Below are 19,048 nucleotides of genomic sequence, written 5' to 3'. Positions count from 1 at the left end.
ATAGTTTGAGCTTTATTGCAGTAAGATTTTTCAAAGTTCTTACATACAAATGTATTGAATAAATGTGTCTCCAGAAATATTTACAAATTTAAGAGATTAAAACGTTTTAATTGTAATAAGAAATACTCTTCCTCAGACATTTTCAATTAAATAGAGTTTTGAATTGTCATTTAAGAACTTTATATTTAAATATGAATTTTTATTTTCATTTTAAATGAAAAGAAATATTATTTTCTATAATTCTGTATGTATTTGTACTTAAGTATGTACATATATTATTATATTGTATGCATTGTATGTATTTTTAAATCTACGAAGAATGTTATTTTATTTATGTAAACAATATTGATATTTTATAGAAATAAATTTTGTTCTGGGTGTGTTTTATATTTATTTTCTTTATTAGGAAGTTTATATAATTTTAATTACAATAACAATTTAAATTCGACATACTGTTTTTGTCTATAGAGGTAGGAAGATATGTATAGATACAATACATCGACTAGCAGTTAATTTTCGTCATAATATTATAATAGATTGCGACAATTTTTCTTAATTCTTTCACTTTAAATTCTCATCAAAAGTGCTCCAAAATTGGGTGCATGAAAGATCCCTACGATATACAAAATGTCAGGTACATCTCATTATGAGAATAATAACATGAAATCTATGATTAACATCATAGCATTTATATAAACATTATTAATTGTGTTCGTTATACTTTAGTACATTTAATTTGAAATTAGTTGTAAATACAAAGATCACATCAGTTTTCGACTTTCATTACACTTCCTTTCGACGTATTTGGCTATTTCGAATAAAGAAATATCTAATCTTTAAATTCACTATGATAAGTTACAATATTTACACGTGTTTTGGTATTTACTAATATATAAATAGTTAGTAATATACATACACACATATTTTTTTTTAATAAGATTCCAATAAACGAATTAAATAAAGTTTAAAAATTTAAATTCGATTGTCATATTGTAAGTAACATAAATTATACATTATATTAGAAAATTTCATATAAAACATATGACAAAAATTAATGAATAGCCTACCTCACTTAACATGATCATCTGAAATATACCTATTATTTTAAGTGATACGAAAATTAGTTTTATGAGATCATGTTGAGGTTCACAAAATATATAAATAGTTAGATCAGTTTCAAAATTTTACTAATGTAGATAAATTTAGCAACAACATAATTTTCAGCCGACCATGCTAAGTGGAGTATCCTGTATAATACAGCGAAACTAAATTCAAGGATATCAACATTTAAAATATCACAAAAATAATCTAGCTTGCATGTTATATAACAATGGATACACGCGTAGAAGTTGCAATACTGACAGGTTCCTAAAAGACACAAACGTTCTTCAACTAATCTGTAGAGGAGAGTCGTGCAGTATCGACCGGCATACAGCGATCAAAATTAGTATTGACCTTTTTTACCAGATATTAGCACTTTTATTTGAATAAACAAATGAATATAATAATTCCATGTAATGTATAAATATACATTATGATCTAAAACGTTTCCACGTGTTTGTCATCCTGTACCAACGAATCAGCCATAGACCAATACGTTCCAAATTTTATCTATCTGTAAGTTCAATTTGTTAGCAACTGAAATTAAATTAAAAGGTATTCATTTAATCTTTCTTGTACGTTCTCCCGCAGAAAAATGTCCGATATTTCAAAGTAGAGAAAAGGAAAATATACAGAAAAGAATATGAATGATGCTTTGAAGCGTCAAAAATAAAATGATCCAGAAACAGGACGCTGAGGCTTTCAATGTTTCAAAAAGCAACGAATGTGAAGGCTGGGCACATGTCGAATGCACAGACCAAAAAAATATTGATTATTTTTACTTTTTATATATGTAAAGATAATATTTGAATGAAAATATGTATTCTAACATATAAATGTTTTCTTTTAATATTATTAATCATTTAGACCGAAAAATCTACTGATTAAATAATTGTTCGGTACTGGACGACAATTTTTCGTTTTTTACAAATCATAACATTTTTACTCTTGCAAATTATTTATTCTTATTATTGAATTCCATAAAATTAATTTTTCCTTCCCTTCGTTAAATACTACTTGTATCGTAAACTCATTTGAAAAATGTTGTTTTTTACCGACTCTAGCCCAAGATGTAACAAAAAGAACTTAGAACGATCGGTATTACGCCACTCACCCCTAATTGGCATCTATTATACATAAATGTTCGTTATAACAATGTAAATATTGTACATATCTACGATAATCTAAGGACGTACGAACTTAATATAGTATAATGCAAGCCTATATAATGCAACTATGTAGGTACTATGGTACTAATGATATTATGGTACACTAATAATAATAATAACACTTACAAGTGAATGCGATCTTAAAGAAAAAGAAAAAAAAAAGATAAAATAAAAAAGAAGGAGTTACGTTTATTAAAAATAGCTTCTTATTAAAAAAATAATATTGCATTAGATCGAAACTATGTGATGTATATTAGTGATTATATAACGTAAATGAAAAATTCATCTATCTCCACTAAAACATTATCTAGTATTTAATGTTTACTTTTGTAAAATTACTTACAAAAGTATTTCAAGGCTTGCAATCTAAACTGCTAAAAGTAAACAAAATATAAGAGACGGAATTATTGAATACAATATTCATGCTTGCAAATGTTGCAAACAGTTATAAGCTGCAGACAGTATTGTGAAATATTTTTTATAAGTTAATTAACATATTAATATAAATTTTCATAATAAATAATCTGTCAATAATCGAATATTCATCGCTCGATAAAATATTATTATACTCAAATATATAAATAATAGAATATTTTGATGAAGCAGTGTTCATTTGCTAGTCAAATCATAACAAATATCCATTACCTATTTAGATGGAGTTTTGTCTGAATTTCATTAAAATCGTGTTCTACCAGTTCTTATGAAAATGCTACATAATGAATCCTAAGTGATACTTATTCTATCACGATGTCTTGTGCTTGTTTAGCTAAAACAGATTTCCTGTTTTTAAATGTCCTATACATACACTCGATACTCCATGTAATGAACGTGATGCTTATCATTAGTGTCATAACATGTATACAAAGTGCATAACTTTCGCTGACATCTCTGATGTATCCTAAGATAAAAATAAAAATTGATTAACATAAAAAGTTTCCATCATATTTAATAGTATAATATATTATCGTATAATATATCTTTTTTACAATATTAAATAATGTTATAAACTAATTTTACGTCTCTACATTTTGTTCTATTCCCTCGTGAATATATGATTTTATGCATGCCCCTCTATAAGTATTAAAACCCCTGATTTCATATAAGATGTTATAATTGATTTCAATTATGAAGGGAATGATTAATATATTAGTGTACATATCCTACAATATTTTATCCAAAATTCGACTTATATTCTTTTACTAACTTATCATATGTATATATATATATATATATATATGGTATTTGGTGGGGTGGTTGGTAACTGGTGGTACAAGCGGAAAGGGGATGATTCTACGCGAAAAAAGAAATCGAAAATATAGAAAAAAAATTTCTTTTTTAATTTTTCCATCGAGACAACGATCTACAGTGAGATCCGTTATAACATACCGCGCGCGTACCGAGCGAAGATTCAAAGTCTATTTTCTCAAAAATAAAGCCTCAAACGAAAAATTTTTATTCTATATTTTCGACTTCTATATATATATATAAAATGTATAAAATTAAAATCCTGTATTGTATAGGATTCAATTAAATTAAATTATTAAAGACCTACCAATTAAAGGACTCAGCATTACAACGAATAAACCTTTAAATACCATAAACATCCCAAAGGCATTTGGCAGCTTGTTTAAAGGACAATATTCGGAAACGGTAAGGTTTAAATTTACCAAAGTGGCGCCACGTAGAAACCCTATTATCACGAATGTTATTATCAAAAGTACTCCTTTAGATTGCGCTGCCATAACTGAAAAGTATAATAAACAGAAATTAGAAAAAATGAAGGAACAATATTAATACTTTTGATGGTAAATATCTATTCAAAATATGCATGTAGTTTCAGTAACAAGAAGTTGCATAAAAAGAAAAATATAAAAAGAAAGATTCTACTATAAGAAAATTATCTAAATACTAGAAGAACTATAAGAAAATTGAAAGACTTATAACAAAAAAAGGTGTTTGTTCATGTTTATTTTTCTATAAAAGAGCCAAGGGATACTCTAGTATCTTTAATTTTTACCTATTGTTAATGAATTTTAATTTTATTCATTATATTACATAATTCTTATGAGTGTACCACAACTCTGAAATTGTACCACAAAAGAATTATATCTAATTAAATCATGTCGACCTCACGCCAAAGCTTTTTCTAGAATCGCATAATTTTAATATGACAAGGAATCAAGATATAGATCATTTTTCTTTTTTGTAATATCAATTCCACCATGCTGTGAGCTTATATAGCTTCTGATAAAAACGGTATGTGTTACTATCTGAAAAGTTTAAAAATTTGAAGGAGCCACTTTTGATATGTATCCTTTAATTAGAATATTGGGTTTCACAGAACCAGCGATATGTTATTTATTGCTTTAAGTTTGTTTGAGATTTGGAATGGCCGTCAGTTTATGACTCGGACAATACGTATCCCTTTTTTGAGAAAGTCCGAATTGTTTACTTCCCCAAGCTGCAAAACCTTAACGAGACGAAGCTTCTGGTGGAGAGAGCAACAACAAGATTCATCAGAGCATCGCACCGTTCGCGATATCAATCGATCGGTTGAATCTGACCGATCGCTATTTAGTTGAGAATTCGCATCAAAGTTAACGATAGATGATTTCTATGCATTTATGGAAAATTTAAATGTGCAAAATATATATAAAGAAGTATGCTAATCATTACCAATACCTACTACGTAATTTTACATAAATGTAATTTATCAAAAGGCATGTTGCTATTCTTTCTGACTATTGAAAATATATCGATTTAATTATATTTGCTACTATTGCATTACTAATTATTGTTCTCATGCTTCTCGATATTGACATTGAGTTTCTTTGATATCAACGTAGAAACTTTATATGCGTATGGAGTATTTGTATGTGGAAAGAACATGGTAGATATAAATGCAAAGTACATACTAGATCGTCCAATTCCAACTAGAATACAGAAAATCCAGAAGATGGTTCTGTTCTTCAATCCCAATCTATCGAAAATGGTTGGTAGTAAAAGGCGGGCAAGAATGTCGGTGAATGCAGATATCGACAAACAAGAGGCAACTTCCGCTTTGCTCATTCCTGTCGACCAAGTTCCTTCGAAAAGTCTACCGATATCCTAAAAAATGGAGCACAGTGGAACGAAACCCGAAAAACGCGATAAACGATCGAAAAATTGATTTCGGCGTTTCACAGTTTTTTTTTAAACCCACTCTATTATTTAACTATTATTTAATTCATTTACTGCTAAGATTAGGTATATTCATTATAATATTTTGATGAAAGTCGTTTTATGAAACTTTTCTATTCATAATATCATTTTCTTTTATTTATTTATGTATTTATGGTATATCACTTTATAGTCCTTAAACTATAACATACATATATTAGATATGTAGTATGTTATACTCGCAACACATGATGCCGTTAGATTAATAATATTTTATTAGAAATTCTATAATCAAGTTTTTGACCATTTGTCGCGTTTTTTCGGGGTTCGCTCCACTGTGTACCGTAGCTAGGATGTTACATAAAGCATAAACGTTTTCCTACTGTGTTATATATTGCAATATTATTGTTACTATTTTTATCAATACAATATTTCTAGTCCTTATATTAAATATTTAATATATCTATTACTTTATTAACTTATTTGTACAAAGATTAAATATTTAAATGAATGCGATATTAAAATATTTTATATAAATTTCAATAGTTTTTAATAACATCCTCTGCTACGATACCAATCATACTTAAGTTCATCTTTAAAGAATTACTTACGTATGCTAGTTAAAAAAAATGGTGTCATTAGTTTGAAGTTCGATTCAGCAACATAATATAAACTCAAGCCAATAACTATGTTTAGATAGATGCCATCTTTAAGTAAGTCCAAATCAAAGGTTTCCTTTATCTTCCTAAGGTATTCATTTTGAGATTTCTTTTTTATCTTCTCCGTTTTATTATACTCCAGCATATTATTCTCGGAATCACTTGTATCACATTTAACGTCCTTCACCATTCCATTGTTTTCTACTTGTAATAACATGTCACTTCTAGTTGAATTATTTCTATGCTGTTATAAGTAATAATTGTCCATTAATTTCCTTTTTCTTTTTTTGCCTAGGTCATCGATATTTATCAAATGAGAATATTATTCAGGATCATAATACAAATTGACGAATGATAAGACTAGATATTATTGGAAACTAAACGTAATTCGTCCCAACAAATTTCCACTAAAATAGGAAGTTTTTTGCCGCATTTGTTTATTTCAATGAACACTGAATGAAAGGTATCGTCAATTTGCTAGGAGAATGGCACATTTCAAAAATTGTCAATCTTAAGATACTTACAATATATATAACAATATATATAATACACGAACAATATAACTGCAGACCTTTACGATTCAAAGATTAGTATCTGAATTCTAAAAGTTAACAAATTTTTCCATTGCTAAATTCCCAATATTAATATTAGATAATATATTAATCTCATATATTGCTCCTTTAGGGCTCATTGATTTTTAGAGAAATGTGTGAAAAAGAAGTGCTTTACGTAATTTTACGTATGTAATTTTGACCAAACATAATGATATGTAGTATATGTATATGATATGTAATGATATGAAGTATGACATTAAAATGTTAACAATTTTATATTTCGAACTATCTATTGTGGGGAAGTGAGAATGCAATAAACAATACGAATAAAGATAATATACAATAATAATAATTTACGTGTCACGCTTTCAGCAGATCGATGATACATAAGGTGCTCTTTATTTTTCCAATATCATTTAAATATAATTATATCGTTTTCATTGTAAAAAAATCAATAATTCAATTAACAAAGTTTTTCTAACAATAAGATGAAATATGTGCATATGCCGTCACTCTAGTTCTTAATTGTTTTCTATCTCCATTAGTTTGTAAACTGGGAATACTGAGTTCAAAGTTTATGAAGTTTAATATTATTGCCTGGAGTTAGAGTTGAATATTTGTTAATTTCTAAATAGAATTTTCATGGTTCATATTTTCATAAATTTGTACCCTTTATACCAATGAAATATACGTGGATTGATTTTTTTTTGAAAAATGGAATTTGAACAGAAATTAAAATAGAATTGAATTAGAATAGAAATGAGTTAGAACAAACGTGGAGTTAGAATTCATTAATAATTGAATCATCATGGTATGAGTCAATCTTAGATGACACGGATTCTTCACTTTGATGAATTAACTGTGTAAAATGGTAAGAGTAAATGCCTGACGATGGATTCTAGATAAATGATTAAATATATATTTATTTCCGCTTAACGTGTAGTCAACCCACCATATCTTTACTGTATGAATTAACACAAACAACGAAAAATAATATTTCATATTCGAATAACTAGTCGATGACAGTGAAATATTAATTTAATATTCAATTATCATTAGATAATAGAAATTTGAAGTTTTATATTTGTTTCTAAATCTATGAAGCTAATGTTGTTGGATTCCTAAAATTTCTCTGATAAAAAGAAATTTAAATACAATTTTGTTCAATCATCCAATTATTCGATAATTTATATCGTTTCTTATTTTGTACTTTGAATGGTAATCGCTGCAATTTAGAAACAGAAATTAAGGAAGTGACAAATAGCATCAGCAAGGAAGTAATTCATATTAATAAACTGGACATTCATGTTTCAATTTATGATAATATTTGGTCGCACACGTTGAAAATATTACATAGAATAAAAAAATATTTGTGACAATAAAAGAGTATTATTAGAAGCTATTACATCAGTCACTTTGTTTATTAAACAGCCTCGACAAATTTTTATTCATTTTGATTGCCATAAGATGATATAAAGTGTAAAAAAATTTAACACAGTAAAAAAACGATAACTGACCAATTGTCAAAATTGTAACAAACTCCCAAGAGAAAAATTAAACAATTACTAAACAAATGATATTATATTACTTATTAATAAATATGATATATTTCACTTTCCAACATTTTGAGATGAAATGGAAAAATACAACACTACTTTAAAATGATTTAATAATTAATTATCGTTAACATGTAATTTAACAATTATAAAAATTTTCTCAAGAATTATTTTATAAACCAAATATTATTAAAAGAATGAAGAAATAGTAATTCAAATTGGCGTAAAACAAAATACTATAATATTTAAACGAAATTATATTTGAACTTATTTCTGTTTGCAGAAAGATTCATCGGTAATAGTTCCATGGAAATGTTATAAAGAGTACAAAGGTGACTTTGATGAATTATTTATTCAGCACCAAAACTCCTTTCAAGCCATTGTCAACTAATCTGTTCTTTTCTTTCATTCAATCTTCATATAGTAGAATTACTCGAAATGCAAAACGGTGAATTGAAAGATATAATAGGATCAAAAAATAAAAATGACACGGGAATTCTATTTCAGTTAAACAATTTCAAGTGAATCTATTTCGTGAATTCGAATGTTATTATAGTAATCAAACAGATTGATATCTCTAAATCTTTTTGATCAAATCTAATTGAGCTTAGTAAATTTCTAAGTCTCCAAAACTTTAAGGTATTTTCGAAAGAAAAAAAACTTTCATACTTTAAACAAAAAGAATCGGAATTTTGCAATTCTAATTTATTTTATAGTGCAAAACTTCCTGTTTTTATATGTACATATTTGCATCACAAATTACGTTGAATTTTCAATGAGATCTAACATAATATTAAATTTCAATAGTAATATAATCTTACCTTTGTATCGGCATTTGTACTTTCAATTTCAGATTCAAATGGACGTAATAAACAAGCGCCAATAGTGGAATGCAACGCCCATCCTCCAATCACTAACATCGCTCCACGAAATCCATATGAATTCAAAAGAAGATGAATTAACTATAAGAGGAGAAAGAAACCATCGATGAATATAATTTTTATAACTATCTGAATCATACATCTATTGAAATCATTCTTATAGAAGATAACTTATCGTATTATGTATTTAGAAAGATTACAGAAAAGTCTGTAGGGATATATCGTATTTCAAATCTGGTTGAAACTATTATGTGATATAAAATATGGTATAAAGAAAATATATTAAAAATGTTATATAATTAAAAATGTAACAATTAAAAACAAAAATATCTCGTACCTGAGGTACTATCATCATGGCCAAAGTTGTTCCAGCCATAGAAAAGCCAACAGCTTGTCCTCTTTTTTTCTCAAAAAATGTATTCAACGCCACGAACGCTGATGCAATGGCCAGTCCAGTTCCTAAGCCTGTCATAAGTATATCAAAACAAATTAAGTAAATATAGTAATACTTAACAACAAATGAACATAACGAGGTATATTTGTTCGTTATTTGTTATGAATAAAAACATTGATTATCATTTCTTATAAATAATCGCATTAAAATGTTAGATATATTGAGTTTAAAAGATTAAAATGTTTAAAACGTTTAAAAAGTTATTAACTACATTAAGGGAAAAATTTTTCATAATATACATAAACCAAATACGAATAAAATATCTAGAAGAAATGCCAAAATGTAATTATAAGCGATCTTTAAGAAACGATTAAATTTATATGAAATTAAAATTGGGAAAACAATCGTAGAATTTGTAAAAAATGAGAATTTTTGATTTGCAAATGGATATAAATGTTAGTACATTTGTTATATAATTGTTATATAATAATACAATTGTTATATAATAATGTTAGTACAATGATTCTTGAAATTGGAAAAGAGTGATTTTTCGTTTGAAAATAAGGCATATTACGGAAATATTATTTATACAGGCAATGGTAATATAATATAATATTATATTATATTATATGTATTATTAATTACATATTTAAGGAAATAGTTCATGAAACAGCAAGGTATTATAAGTGTATAAAATGAAAGTAGGGCATTCCATTGATATTCCTCATATGGTTCAAATAAGAAAAACTAAGGATAAAGTAGAGAAGGTAGACAGATGTGTTAATTAATGTGCAGAAACTGAACAGAATGGATGTAATCACCAAATTTGAAAGAAATAAATAGCATCGAGTTTTAAAACAAATTGCCATGTGTCACGATTGAAAACATTTAAGATAAGATCTTGACAAAGATGAAGAAGCAAAATGTATGCCAAAACTGTCGCTTTCTTTGTAGATAGTCATATATTATTCTTTATTTATTATCATTCTCTGTAATCTAAAACTACAATTACGGCAGAAACATATTAAAAATAAATCGATGAAGTACATGTAGAATTATTAATAAAACAACTTTTATTTAATAAACAAATAGAAATCAACTAAAATCTTGAAATCTTGCTTAAACTTACATTATTTTCAAGTAAAGGAATTGTAAAAGTAGCAATAGAAAAATTTCTGGATTTTAGAATTATAATTTTTAGAAGGTCGGGATAATGAAATTAATTGATTGTTAAAAAGTCTGCACACAATAAAATAAAAATCATTTTGATGAAATATATGATGTTTAAAATGTGATGTGTAAAAAACTACGTATAATTTTTATGTTATGATATTTTATCTGAAAAACAACGGTATTTCATATGCATTAACCTTATGTAAATGGTTATACATATGTATATACAAGAGAGACCAATCCAGAAAAATATATATAATGTAAATATAAAATTTACGTGCAAAAACATGTAATTAGCATATTAGAATCCAAAGGCTTATCTTGTTTTCATACCTCCTAAAACACTATAAGTGCAAACAATATGGAACATGCTATTAGCTCTCGACGTCAATATCAGTCCAGTACAGCTTAAAAGAGATCCAAAGAATGCCACTTGTCGATAAGAATACTTTTTCAATAACGGTCCTATTAAGAGACCTAAATTATAATCAAACAAAAAAGAATTACAATAAAATAAATTAAATTTATTATGGTAAACTTGATTTAAATAAAAAATACATAAAATATAATTATTTTATAGATCAACATACGGTATAATTAAATATCAGAAATCACTCTAATGACAATTATTTATGAATTATTAATGAAAAAATTTATGTTTTCTAATGTAGAAAATAACACTATATATATTTTATAATTACTCGTAATTATAAAACAACAATTGGCGTTATATGTAAACAAATTATATTGTATTTAGATCTATTTGCGTATTTCCTTAATACCTGAGAAATTAACAATAGCATCAAGAATGCTCATTATGAATGACGCTCCTGTGGAGTCAATTTCAAGTTCTATAAAGAGATCGTGGAAAAGGAGTCCAAACGAGGGATCCAAAGATCTTAAAGAAAGCTGAAAACCAAATTTGTAAAATTATGTATTACATATTTTCTGTGTTAAGGTAATTATCATAAAAGGGTCACTTTAGTTTTGTAGATTTGAATAAAAATGTACATGTAAATATTCATCACGTTGAATAATTATCAATCTCTTTATACATTTTCAGTACTAATAGTGCATGCGCACTTTTATTAATATTTTTAAAGTAATTTGGCGCGATTATATTATGTAACATAAATATATTTTAATGGAGAAAAATAAATATTCAAAATAAAAAGAATAATTTTTTTTACTATTATTATTTATACTTATACTCCGAAATATTGATATTCCTGACTAATTTATTTATTCAAATTTGTGCGATAACTTTTACGCCATTATTAAGATGTACTCATTCTTAACTAGAAAGCTGGAAGGATACACAATCGTATAATATCCAAATCATATTTGCAAATGAAAAGTCGATCATATTGTTGATACAGATGTTTTTAAAATAAACAAGATAGCCAAATATACAACAGCTCTCAAAGATATTCGAACATTTACTACAAAATTTTTTTGTGGATACATTATTATGAGCGTTATACGAAACTCGTTGATACTTTATTGGCATTATAATGAGATACCACTATCGTGATTAGAATAGTAAAATTTGAAACCAATTCGCAAATGTATATAGAAATTACAATACATTTATGACAAATATATATATGCACATTTAGTGGAAGATTGATGCGCTGCATAAATAGTAATTTTAAGTATACAATTAGTGCTACAAATGATCTCACTACATGTTGTAGTTTACTAATATACTGAATAACTGGCTATACGAGTACTTCGGTCATCTTTGTGAAGTATATGCTTCTAATTAAATATTTTGCAACTTTTACATATTTTCTATATATGTATTATCAGATCCATTTCAAATTTTTCCAATATAATCAGAACAGTCGTGTCTCGTTATAGTTTTAATGTCATTTCAAGATTTTTTGTCTAACATATGTATGTATACATAAATAGCTTTTAAAAATGTTCGAATATTCCGTACATAGTTTTAAATAATTAGTACATAGTAATTAATAATTAAATATTTAGTACATACATAATATATGTATATTAAACAACATAGTATATAATAACTACTAAATGTATCTTCATATAATACTAAAGTCAATACCACGTAACATTATTGCAACAAAATTGCACGAAGTAACCCAGGGCTGGTGTGACATTTTGCGGGGCCGGGTTCAAAAATTTTGCGTAGCCTGAATACACATTCAAATCTTACACTTAAATTTTACAACGAGGAATTATTTATTTACAATTTCTGTTACATATTATATATTTTTATAAGCAGTTTTTTAAACAAATCCAAGTAATATTTTTTCGCATGCATAATTCGTTTTCAAGGGGCAACAAATTCAATGAAAGTAGAAAATCTGTAATCATGTATGATTTTTGCAACAAACTATTGATGTAGTTTAATTTCTCTAAAAAGTACATTGCTCTGATAGCGCCTGGATTTTTTTTATCTAAAATAGTTTCCAGGATATGAGATACTTTATGGAGTTACACTGAACCTTTATGATTTTTCTCACTCCTTTAAACTGAATCAACGCTACTAAAAAAAATGTGTTGCATCTGTTAATGGTATCATCATTTTGTAAAAAGTTAATCGAAATCGATGTTTTTTAATTGGGTAATTTTTGTAGACCGCGGGGTCTCTCAAAACACGGGGCCGGATTCCGGCGAACGCGCTGAACCTACCTTGCGCCGGCCCTGAAGTTACCTATCAATGAGATTTATGAAACTAAAAGCACAAAGGTGGTAAGTCGATTTGTTTGCGTTACTTATTTTAATCGCATAAACTGTGAGCTCATTAGCGACTACTTTGATTTATACAGCACACAGTTGTTGTGTGAGTTATACATTGTGGTATTCGCGTACAAAAGCTCTAGTACTCTGGGGCACATGAATATCTGTTTTTCGACACTACTAGTTTTTATGAGTACTCGCAGAGCAATAATGAATTTTGGTACAATTGCAAGACATGTGAGATTTACAGGTTAAGGTGGGTCCCGAACCACCAGAGGTCGCGCTGAAATAAACACATATAACTACGAATAAATCGATTTGCAGAGGTGCCAGCTAAAAAAGCAAATCGATTTGATAACAAAGATATAATGATATCAGAATTAGTAGATATCAGAATCTAGAAAAAATAGGTTACTAAGACTTCAAACATATATACATTTATATACAATTAAAACGGAAAGTTCATGCATAGCGGCTTACAAATATATTTATGTATAGTGCGCATATTTATGTTCATAAATACATATATAGTAAATTTTTATCAATATATTATGTAATATTCTTATGTAATGCCTTATGATAAGAATATATTATGTAACATAACATATTTTGAAATTTCATTCGCGGTGTAATGAGACACGACATTTATAACTATACATATTGGTAGAAACGAATTTGAAAATGTATATAACATATATGCATACAACGACTTATACAAACATACATTTCGTAAAGATCGTCAATGTGTTTGAACAATTAATCATATTAGTAACCCATAATATGTACTGAGAATATCTTTAGCATCAATTATATGTTTAAGGCCATTGTTTACGTTACATACTAATTTTTCACTAAATGGAAATATACATTTGCAACAAACACACATTTAATTTTCACATACATTTTCAGATTTGTTTTATATTTTTATATTTTATCGATATAATTACGATAGTCGTGTTTCAGTACAATACAGGTAAAATCTCAAAAAGTTTTGTAAAACACGCATAATATACCAATAGAAATCTTTGATACTGAAACCCAAAGAACAATTATAAGTAAATATTATTACCGTGATGAGACTACTGCCAAGGCAAACGAGCCATCCCCAACCGCCATCAAGCCCTTTCTTCTTCTTGTCACCAGAATTCATCTTGTTTGCTTCCAACTATTTTTCCACATATGAACGAGTTACATGCAAGAACTGTCAGGAATCTAACCGATATCGTGCAATACGTGTAGTAAAATGAACTTGTCGCGATCATACGCTGATTATTCCATATCCCAGAATAGTTTAGTCACCGCCTCTTTATTCACTGCTCAATGATCCGATACGTAGTCTGGTAGGCCGGCTCGATGTTTCTATCACTTCTTGCTTCGATTAAGTACTGGCAAGTTACTGCAATGCCATCTCGAACCGATTCGTTTCACGTTTGCCCCTCTTTGTTCTATCAGCCCATGGAAAAATACGAGTTACATCCTTTTGTAGGACTCATAACAAGAAAATAATTTCACATGAAACGGTATTAATATGGATTGGTGTCTCATGCGATTCAAGGAATGAAAAATATTGCGAGTCTGCAGCTAACATTACTTATGTGGAGAGGACATTTTTTTACAGGTACATTCTTCAAGAATGCATTCGCAATACTAATGCTACTAATGCTATTTCTTCAATTGCTTAATCTACGTAAATTTTTATTATTTCATTTTATTTTTATTTATTTTTTATTTCATTATTATTTTATTATATTATGTAAATATATGTAAAAGAAGTGTGAAGTGATGTATAGAATTAAAGTAAATACAAAGCAGAGGTGAGAGTAAATTATTTGTAAAAGCGTAGCACATAGTTTGTTAGAAATACAATATTATCTTTCGTGTTAATTACTATATTTAATTTAAGAAAATATTTCTCAACTGCAACTATTATTTTCAGAATTTGCAAGAACCATTAAGCATGTTCTCTTTTTTTCCATTCATAAATAAATATAACGAAATATTAATAGACGTAATAACCAGACTGTGGATTTTTATGCATTTACAGGAAATTTGAAAATACAAAAATGCACGATACATATGTAAAATATAATAAACAGAAATGTTCGATAACGTGTTATGCATACTTAAAATATCGAATAACACCTTCTATTTCTTTCGCTATGACTATATCGTTCCTAGCAAAATGATTAATTAATTGTTCATTTGAGCAGCTATACAAATAATCACATATTCGCTCCATGAGAATATACATATATAGTAGTTATCTTATGATCGATAATGATCCGTACAATTGTAAAGTCCATTACTACAATTATACTCCTTCGTGTACACGTTCATTTGTTTGTAACTTTCATTTATTTCACCTTTCAAGTCACATTTTATACTGTACACACGTGTAGAAATGCAAATAAGACACTCTTGTTACACAGCAAGTTATTATAAGATAATTATAACTCGTGATACTTACATTTTATACTATAATTGCTATCAAAACAATCATGGAAATTTCAGTCTAATAAATATAATTACGTGTTACTTAAGTTGGACATTTTGCTCCTTCGCGGGAAAGTACTAGACAGCAGACAGAAAATAACACCTTTATTTCTTCTTAGACGAGTTGAACTGAATTTATATATATTTTTTATAGACATAAAATTTGACATATCATATTTTGAATTTAAGTTTCGATCATGCGTAACAGTTCAGGTTTTATATCTCTTATAAAATTCCATAGATCACAGGTGTTCCAAAAATGAAACTTGGAAGTGAATTGGGAACACGACAAGTAAAAAGGTTAGATCTCTTATCTATAGTGATTGGCTGCTTAAATATTTGAAATATACTATGTACAATTATAACTAAGTTACATACATCAGCATAATTTCTAAACAGCACGAGAGAAACGAACGTCTTTATAAAAACTCATAGATTCATTGAAACGTTGATGCGTACGAACATCGGCACATGACGTTGATTGTTAATATGTAAATGCGCAGAGTTCTCTATCTCAATTTCCGTTTTATTTAGATTTTATATTTTCATATTCGTTTCCCATCATTTTCACAGTTCAAGGTGACAGAAGAAGAAGAAAAACAACGAATGATCTTTAATATCGTAAACAATTAAGCGAGAACAAGAATGATAAAGGTTTTTTAAGTAACTTTGAAGTATTTTGAAAGAGACACAGTATTCCTCCAATGACACGTAACCGCAGGAAATCGATCGCGAAATATAAAACGGATATCCAGAGGATTTCAAGCATAGAATGGTTATACTATTAGTAGAAAGAATTTTTGGTGAATATCAAAGTTCCAGCCCGAAACATAAATATATTTGAATCTGTAAAGTAAAAAATTAAATTTTTAATTTATATACAATTTCTAACAATAAGTTTAAAAAACTAGCATCAAACTGATGTTATCAGAATTTGAAGAAAATGTAATATTATCTACAGCAATAACACAATTATTGTACATAGTACAAATTATTTGTTATAAACATGAATTATTTAAGAGTAGCAATTACAAATATACTCATAATACGCATATTACGTTATTTAATTACACCATCTTTAATGCATATGCAAATTGACAATATATAATGTGCATTCATTAGTGATAATTTTGATGTATCTTTAAGGTTAACATTTTATAAACGTTAATTTTAAATTGTACCAATATAATACTGATAATTATCCTATCTATTTCTGATAGCTTTATAAATATACTGATATTTCAAAATTACCACAATATATCTTTATCCAAAATTTTAATTGAAGAATGATCGAATGTTTCGAAACATAAAATGCGCTTACTATAAAATTTGTCGTATTAATATCATTCATTTATTACAAAAATTAGTACTTATATATAATATTAATATACGTTATGAATTAACTTACTTATGTATTTTAAAATTATAGCTTTATCCTATAGCTTTAAATACACAACTTTTTGATCTTTTATCATCCACACAATTAGGCTTTCAGTATGTTAATTAAACAATACAACCAGGCAGTATGTTAAAAAAAAAATGAAACAAAAATAAAAGTAATCACATAATGTATCCATTTTGTTAATTAACATTTCTAAATCCAATATTTTCGTTAATCTTTGTGTTTGATTAATATAAAATAAGAAACGTCAATCTCTTAGTAACGATCCTTTTGCACTTAAATATAAGCAAACAAATGATGTCGAATAAAATAGAAAGTTCCAACATGATCATTATGTTTACTATGATAAATGTTGAATGATATTAAAAAATATTGGAAGAATAAAATAGACTCAATAAGATAATTACTATTGTAATTTTTGTAATTAATGAAAGATTTACTTCATAAATGTTTATCAAACATTTTTTAAATAATATTAAAAGGTTTTTAATTATTTCCTATGAAAAATATGCAAGTTAAAAAAAGGTATTTTGAATATGATGAATTATGTACCTTTCGTACAATAACAGTCGAGATCGGATGTACGAAAATGTTAAATAGATTCTCTGGAATTTTTCAATCTTTAAAAATATTAAAACTTTTCAATTCTTAATATAATCATGCGCCAAGAACTTAAATATAATTTTTGTTACCTTTTGGCAATAATATCTCCTATAAGTAAAATTAATATCAAACGAATGTCAATGTAGATAGTATAAAAATATGATGTTTCCCCTTCTCTTAATTTACTTTATAATATGATCTTAAAATTAGAAATTTATTTCTTTATGTCTCTTATTTAAACTTAATCTATTCTTATTATCTTACAAAATTCAAGATCGTTTTAAAAGGACCATATTTCTCTTAATGTACTGTATAAAGTATGCCAGTTTACGTCACATAGAATTAACGTTGATTCAATGAATTAATTCAGTGAATCTCTGAGGGCCAAATATTACGTAAAATAATCCAAGAAAATGTGCAAATTGTACACCGTATTAAACACATATCCGCAATTTTATCATAGCATTTTCACTATTATAACGTAATATGAAGTCAATTATCCAAAAAACATAAATTAAGCTAAAAGAAAACGCGTACTTACAAGGACAGTTCAGAATATAGAACAGATATATATCGATAATCGTATTCGGTCTCAAAAACTCGTGTTTCCATTAAAAATATAACCAGAGTCGGACGAAAGAAGCAGTTCGTCCTATTGTCCATATTTCACCACAGAATTGTATATTTTTCGCACACAAATTTCGTCTTCCCGTTTTACGGATCGCGTTCACTATGAATGATCATGAACAGATGCCATCCAGGATGGTGAACATCGAATGTCGCGTACTGAAAAATCTTCGTAATGTCACACACGTCCTTTTCCACTGCTATGTTTATCGTAGTTCGTGTTAAGTGAATACACTGGAGGAAGATCGTTCGACAACGAGAAGGAACGAAAGCCCGAAGCGGAGCAGACACAAGAGATTACCGATATCTCGTTATTCTCGTTTGACCACGATCACTGCTGCCTCGCGTTCGTTTCGTCGCGTTTCGCGGCTAGTGTGCAGGCGATCAGTCGATCCAACCTTGGTTTTCCCGAGTGTCACTTCTTCGTTGTTCTCCGTTTCCCGAATCGCAGCCGATTTTTATTATACTCGGTCTTGGAACTGACTGTCTCGTTGCATCGTGCACACCTCGTTCTATTACGTGAACTTCGTCCGAGTGCGACACTGTACGCGCGTGGTGAGATCGA

At 27.8% G+C, this 19,048-nt stretch overlaps 1 protein-coding gene across 1 annotated transcript; it reads right to left on the bottom strand.

The window, feature by feature from the left end:
- Positions 1 to 668: 668 nt before the first annotated feature.
- Positions 669 to 18,970, bottom strand: LOC117165780 (monocarboxylate transporter 12). Its single transcript, XM_076628077.1, has 11 exons — positions 18,398 to 18,970; positions 14,623 to 14,803; positions 14,428 to 14,523; positions 11,429 to 11,555; positions 10,980 to 11,123; positions 9,417 to 9,544; positions 9,020 to 9,160; positions 6,041 to 6,332; positions 5,186 to 5,341; positions 3,823 to 4,014; positions 669 to 3,168 (listed from the first exon to the last, which is right to left on the bottom strand). Exons 3-11 carry the CDS (start codon positions 14,506 to 14,508, stop codon positions 3,005 to 3,007), a joined length of 1,425 nt encoding a protein of 474 aa, XP_076484192.1. The 5' UTR covers positions 14,509 to 14,523; positions 14,623 to 14,803; positions 18,398 to 18,970; the 3' UTR covers positions 669 to 3,004.
- Positions 18,971 to 19,048: the final 78 nt, after the last annotated feature.

This window comes from Bombus vancouverensis, chromosome 3 (assembly GCF_051014615.1).
Source record: "Bombus vancouverensis nearcticus chromosome 3, iyBomVanc1_principal, whole genome shotgun sequence".
Classification (NCBI taxonomy): Eukaryota; Metazoa; Arthropoda; class Insecta; order Hymenoptera; family Apidae; genus Bombus; species Bombus vancouverensis.
This window is presented reverse-complemented; position numbering and strand designations above follow the sequence as displayed.

Coding starts and splice junctions, on each gene's coding strand:
- LOC117165780 (XM_076628077.1), bottom strand. CDS start 14,508: ATGAATTCTGGTGACAAGAAGAAGAAAGGGCTTGATGGCGGTTGGGGA. Junction 11,556..14,427: donor TTGGCAGTAGTCTCATCACG/GTAATAATATTT, acceptor TTTGGTTTTCAG/CTTTCTTTAAGATCTTTGGA. Junction 6,333..9,019: donor GTACAAATGCCGATACAAAG/GTAAGATTATAT, acceptor TACTTATAACAG/CATAGAAATAATTCAACTAG.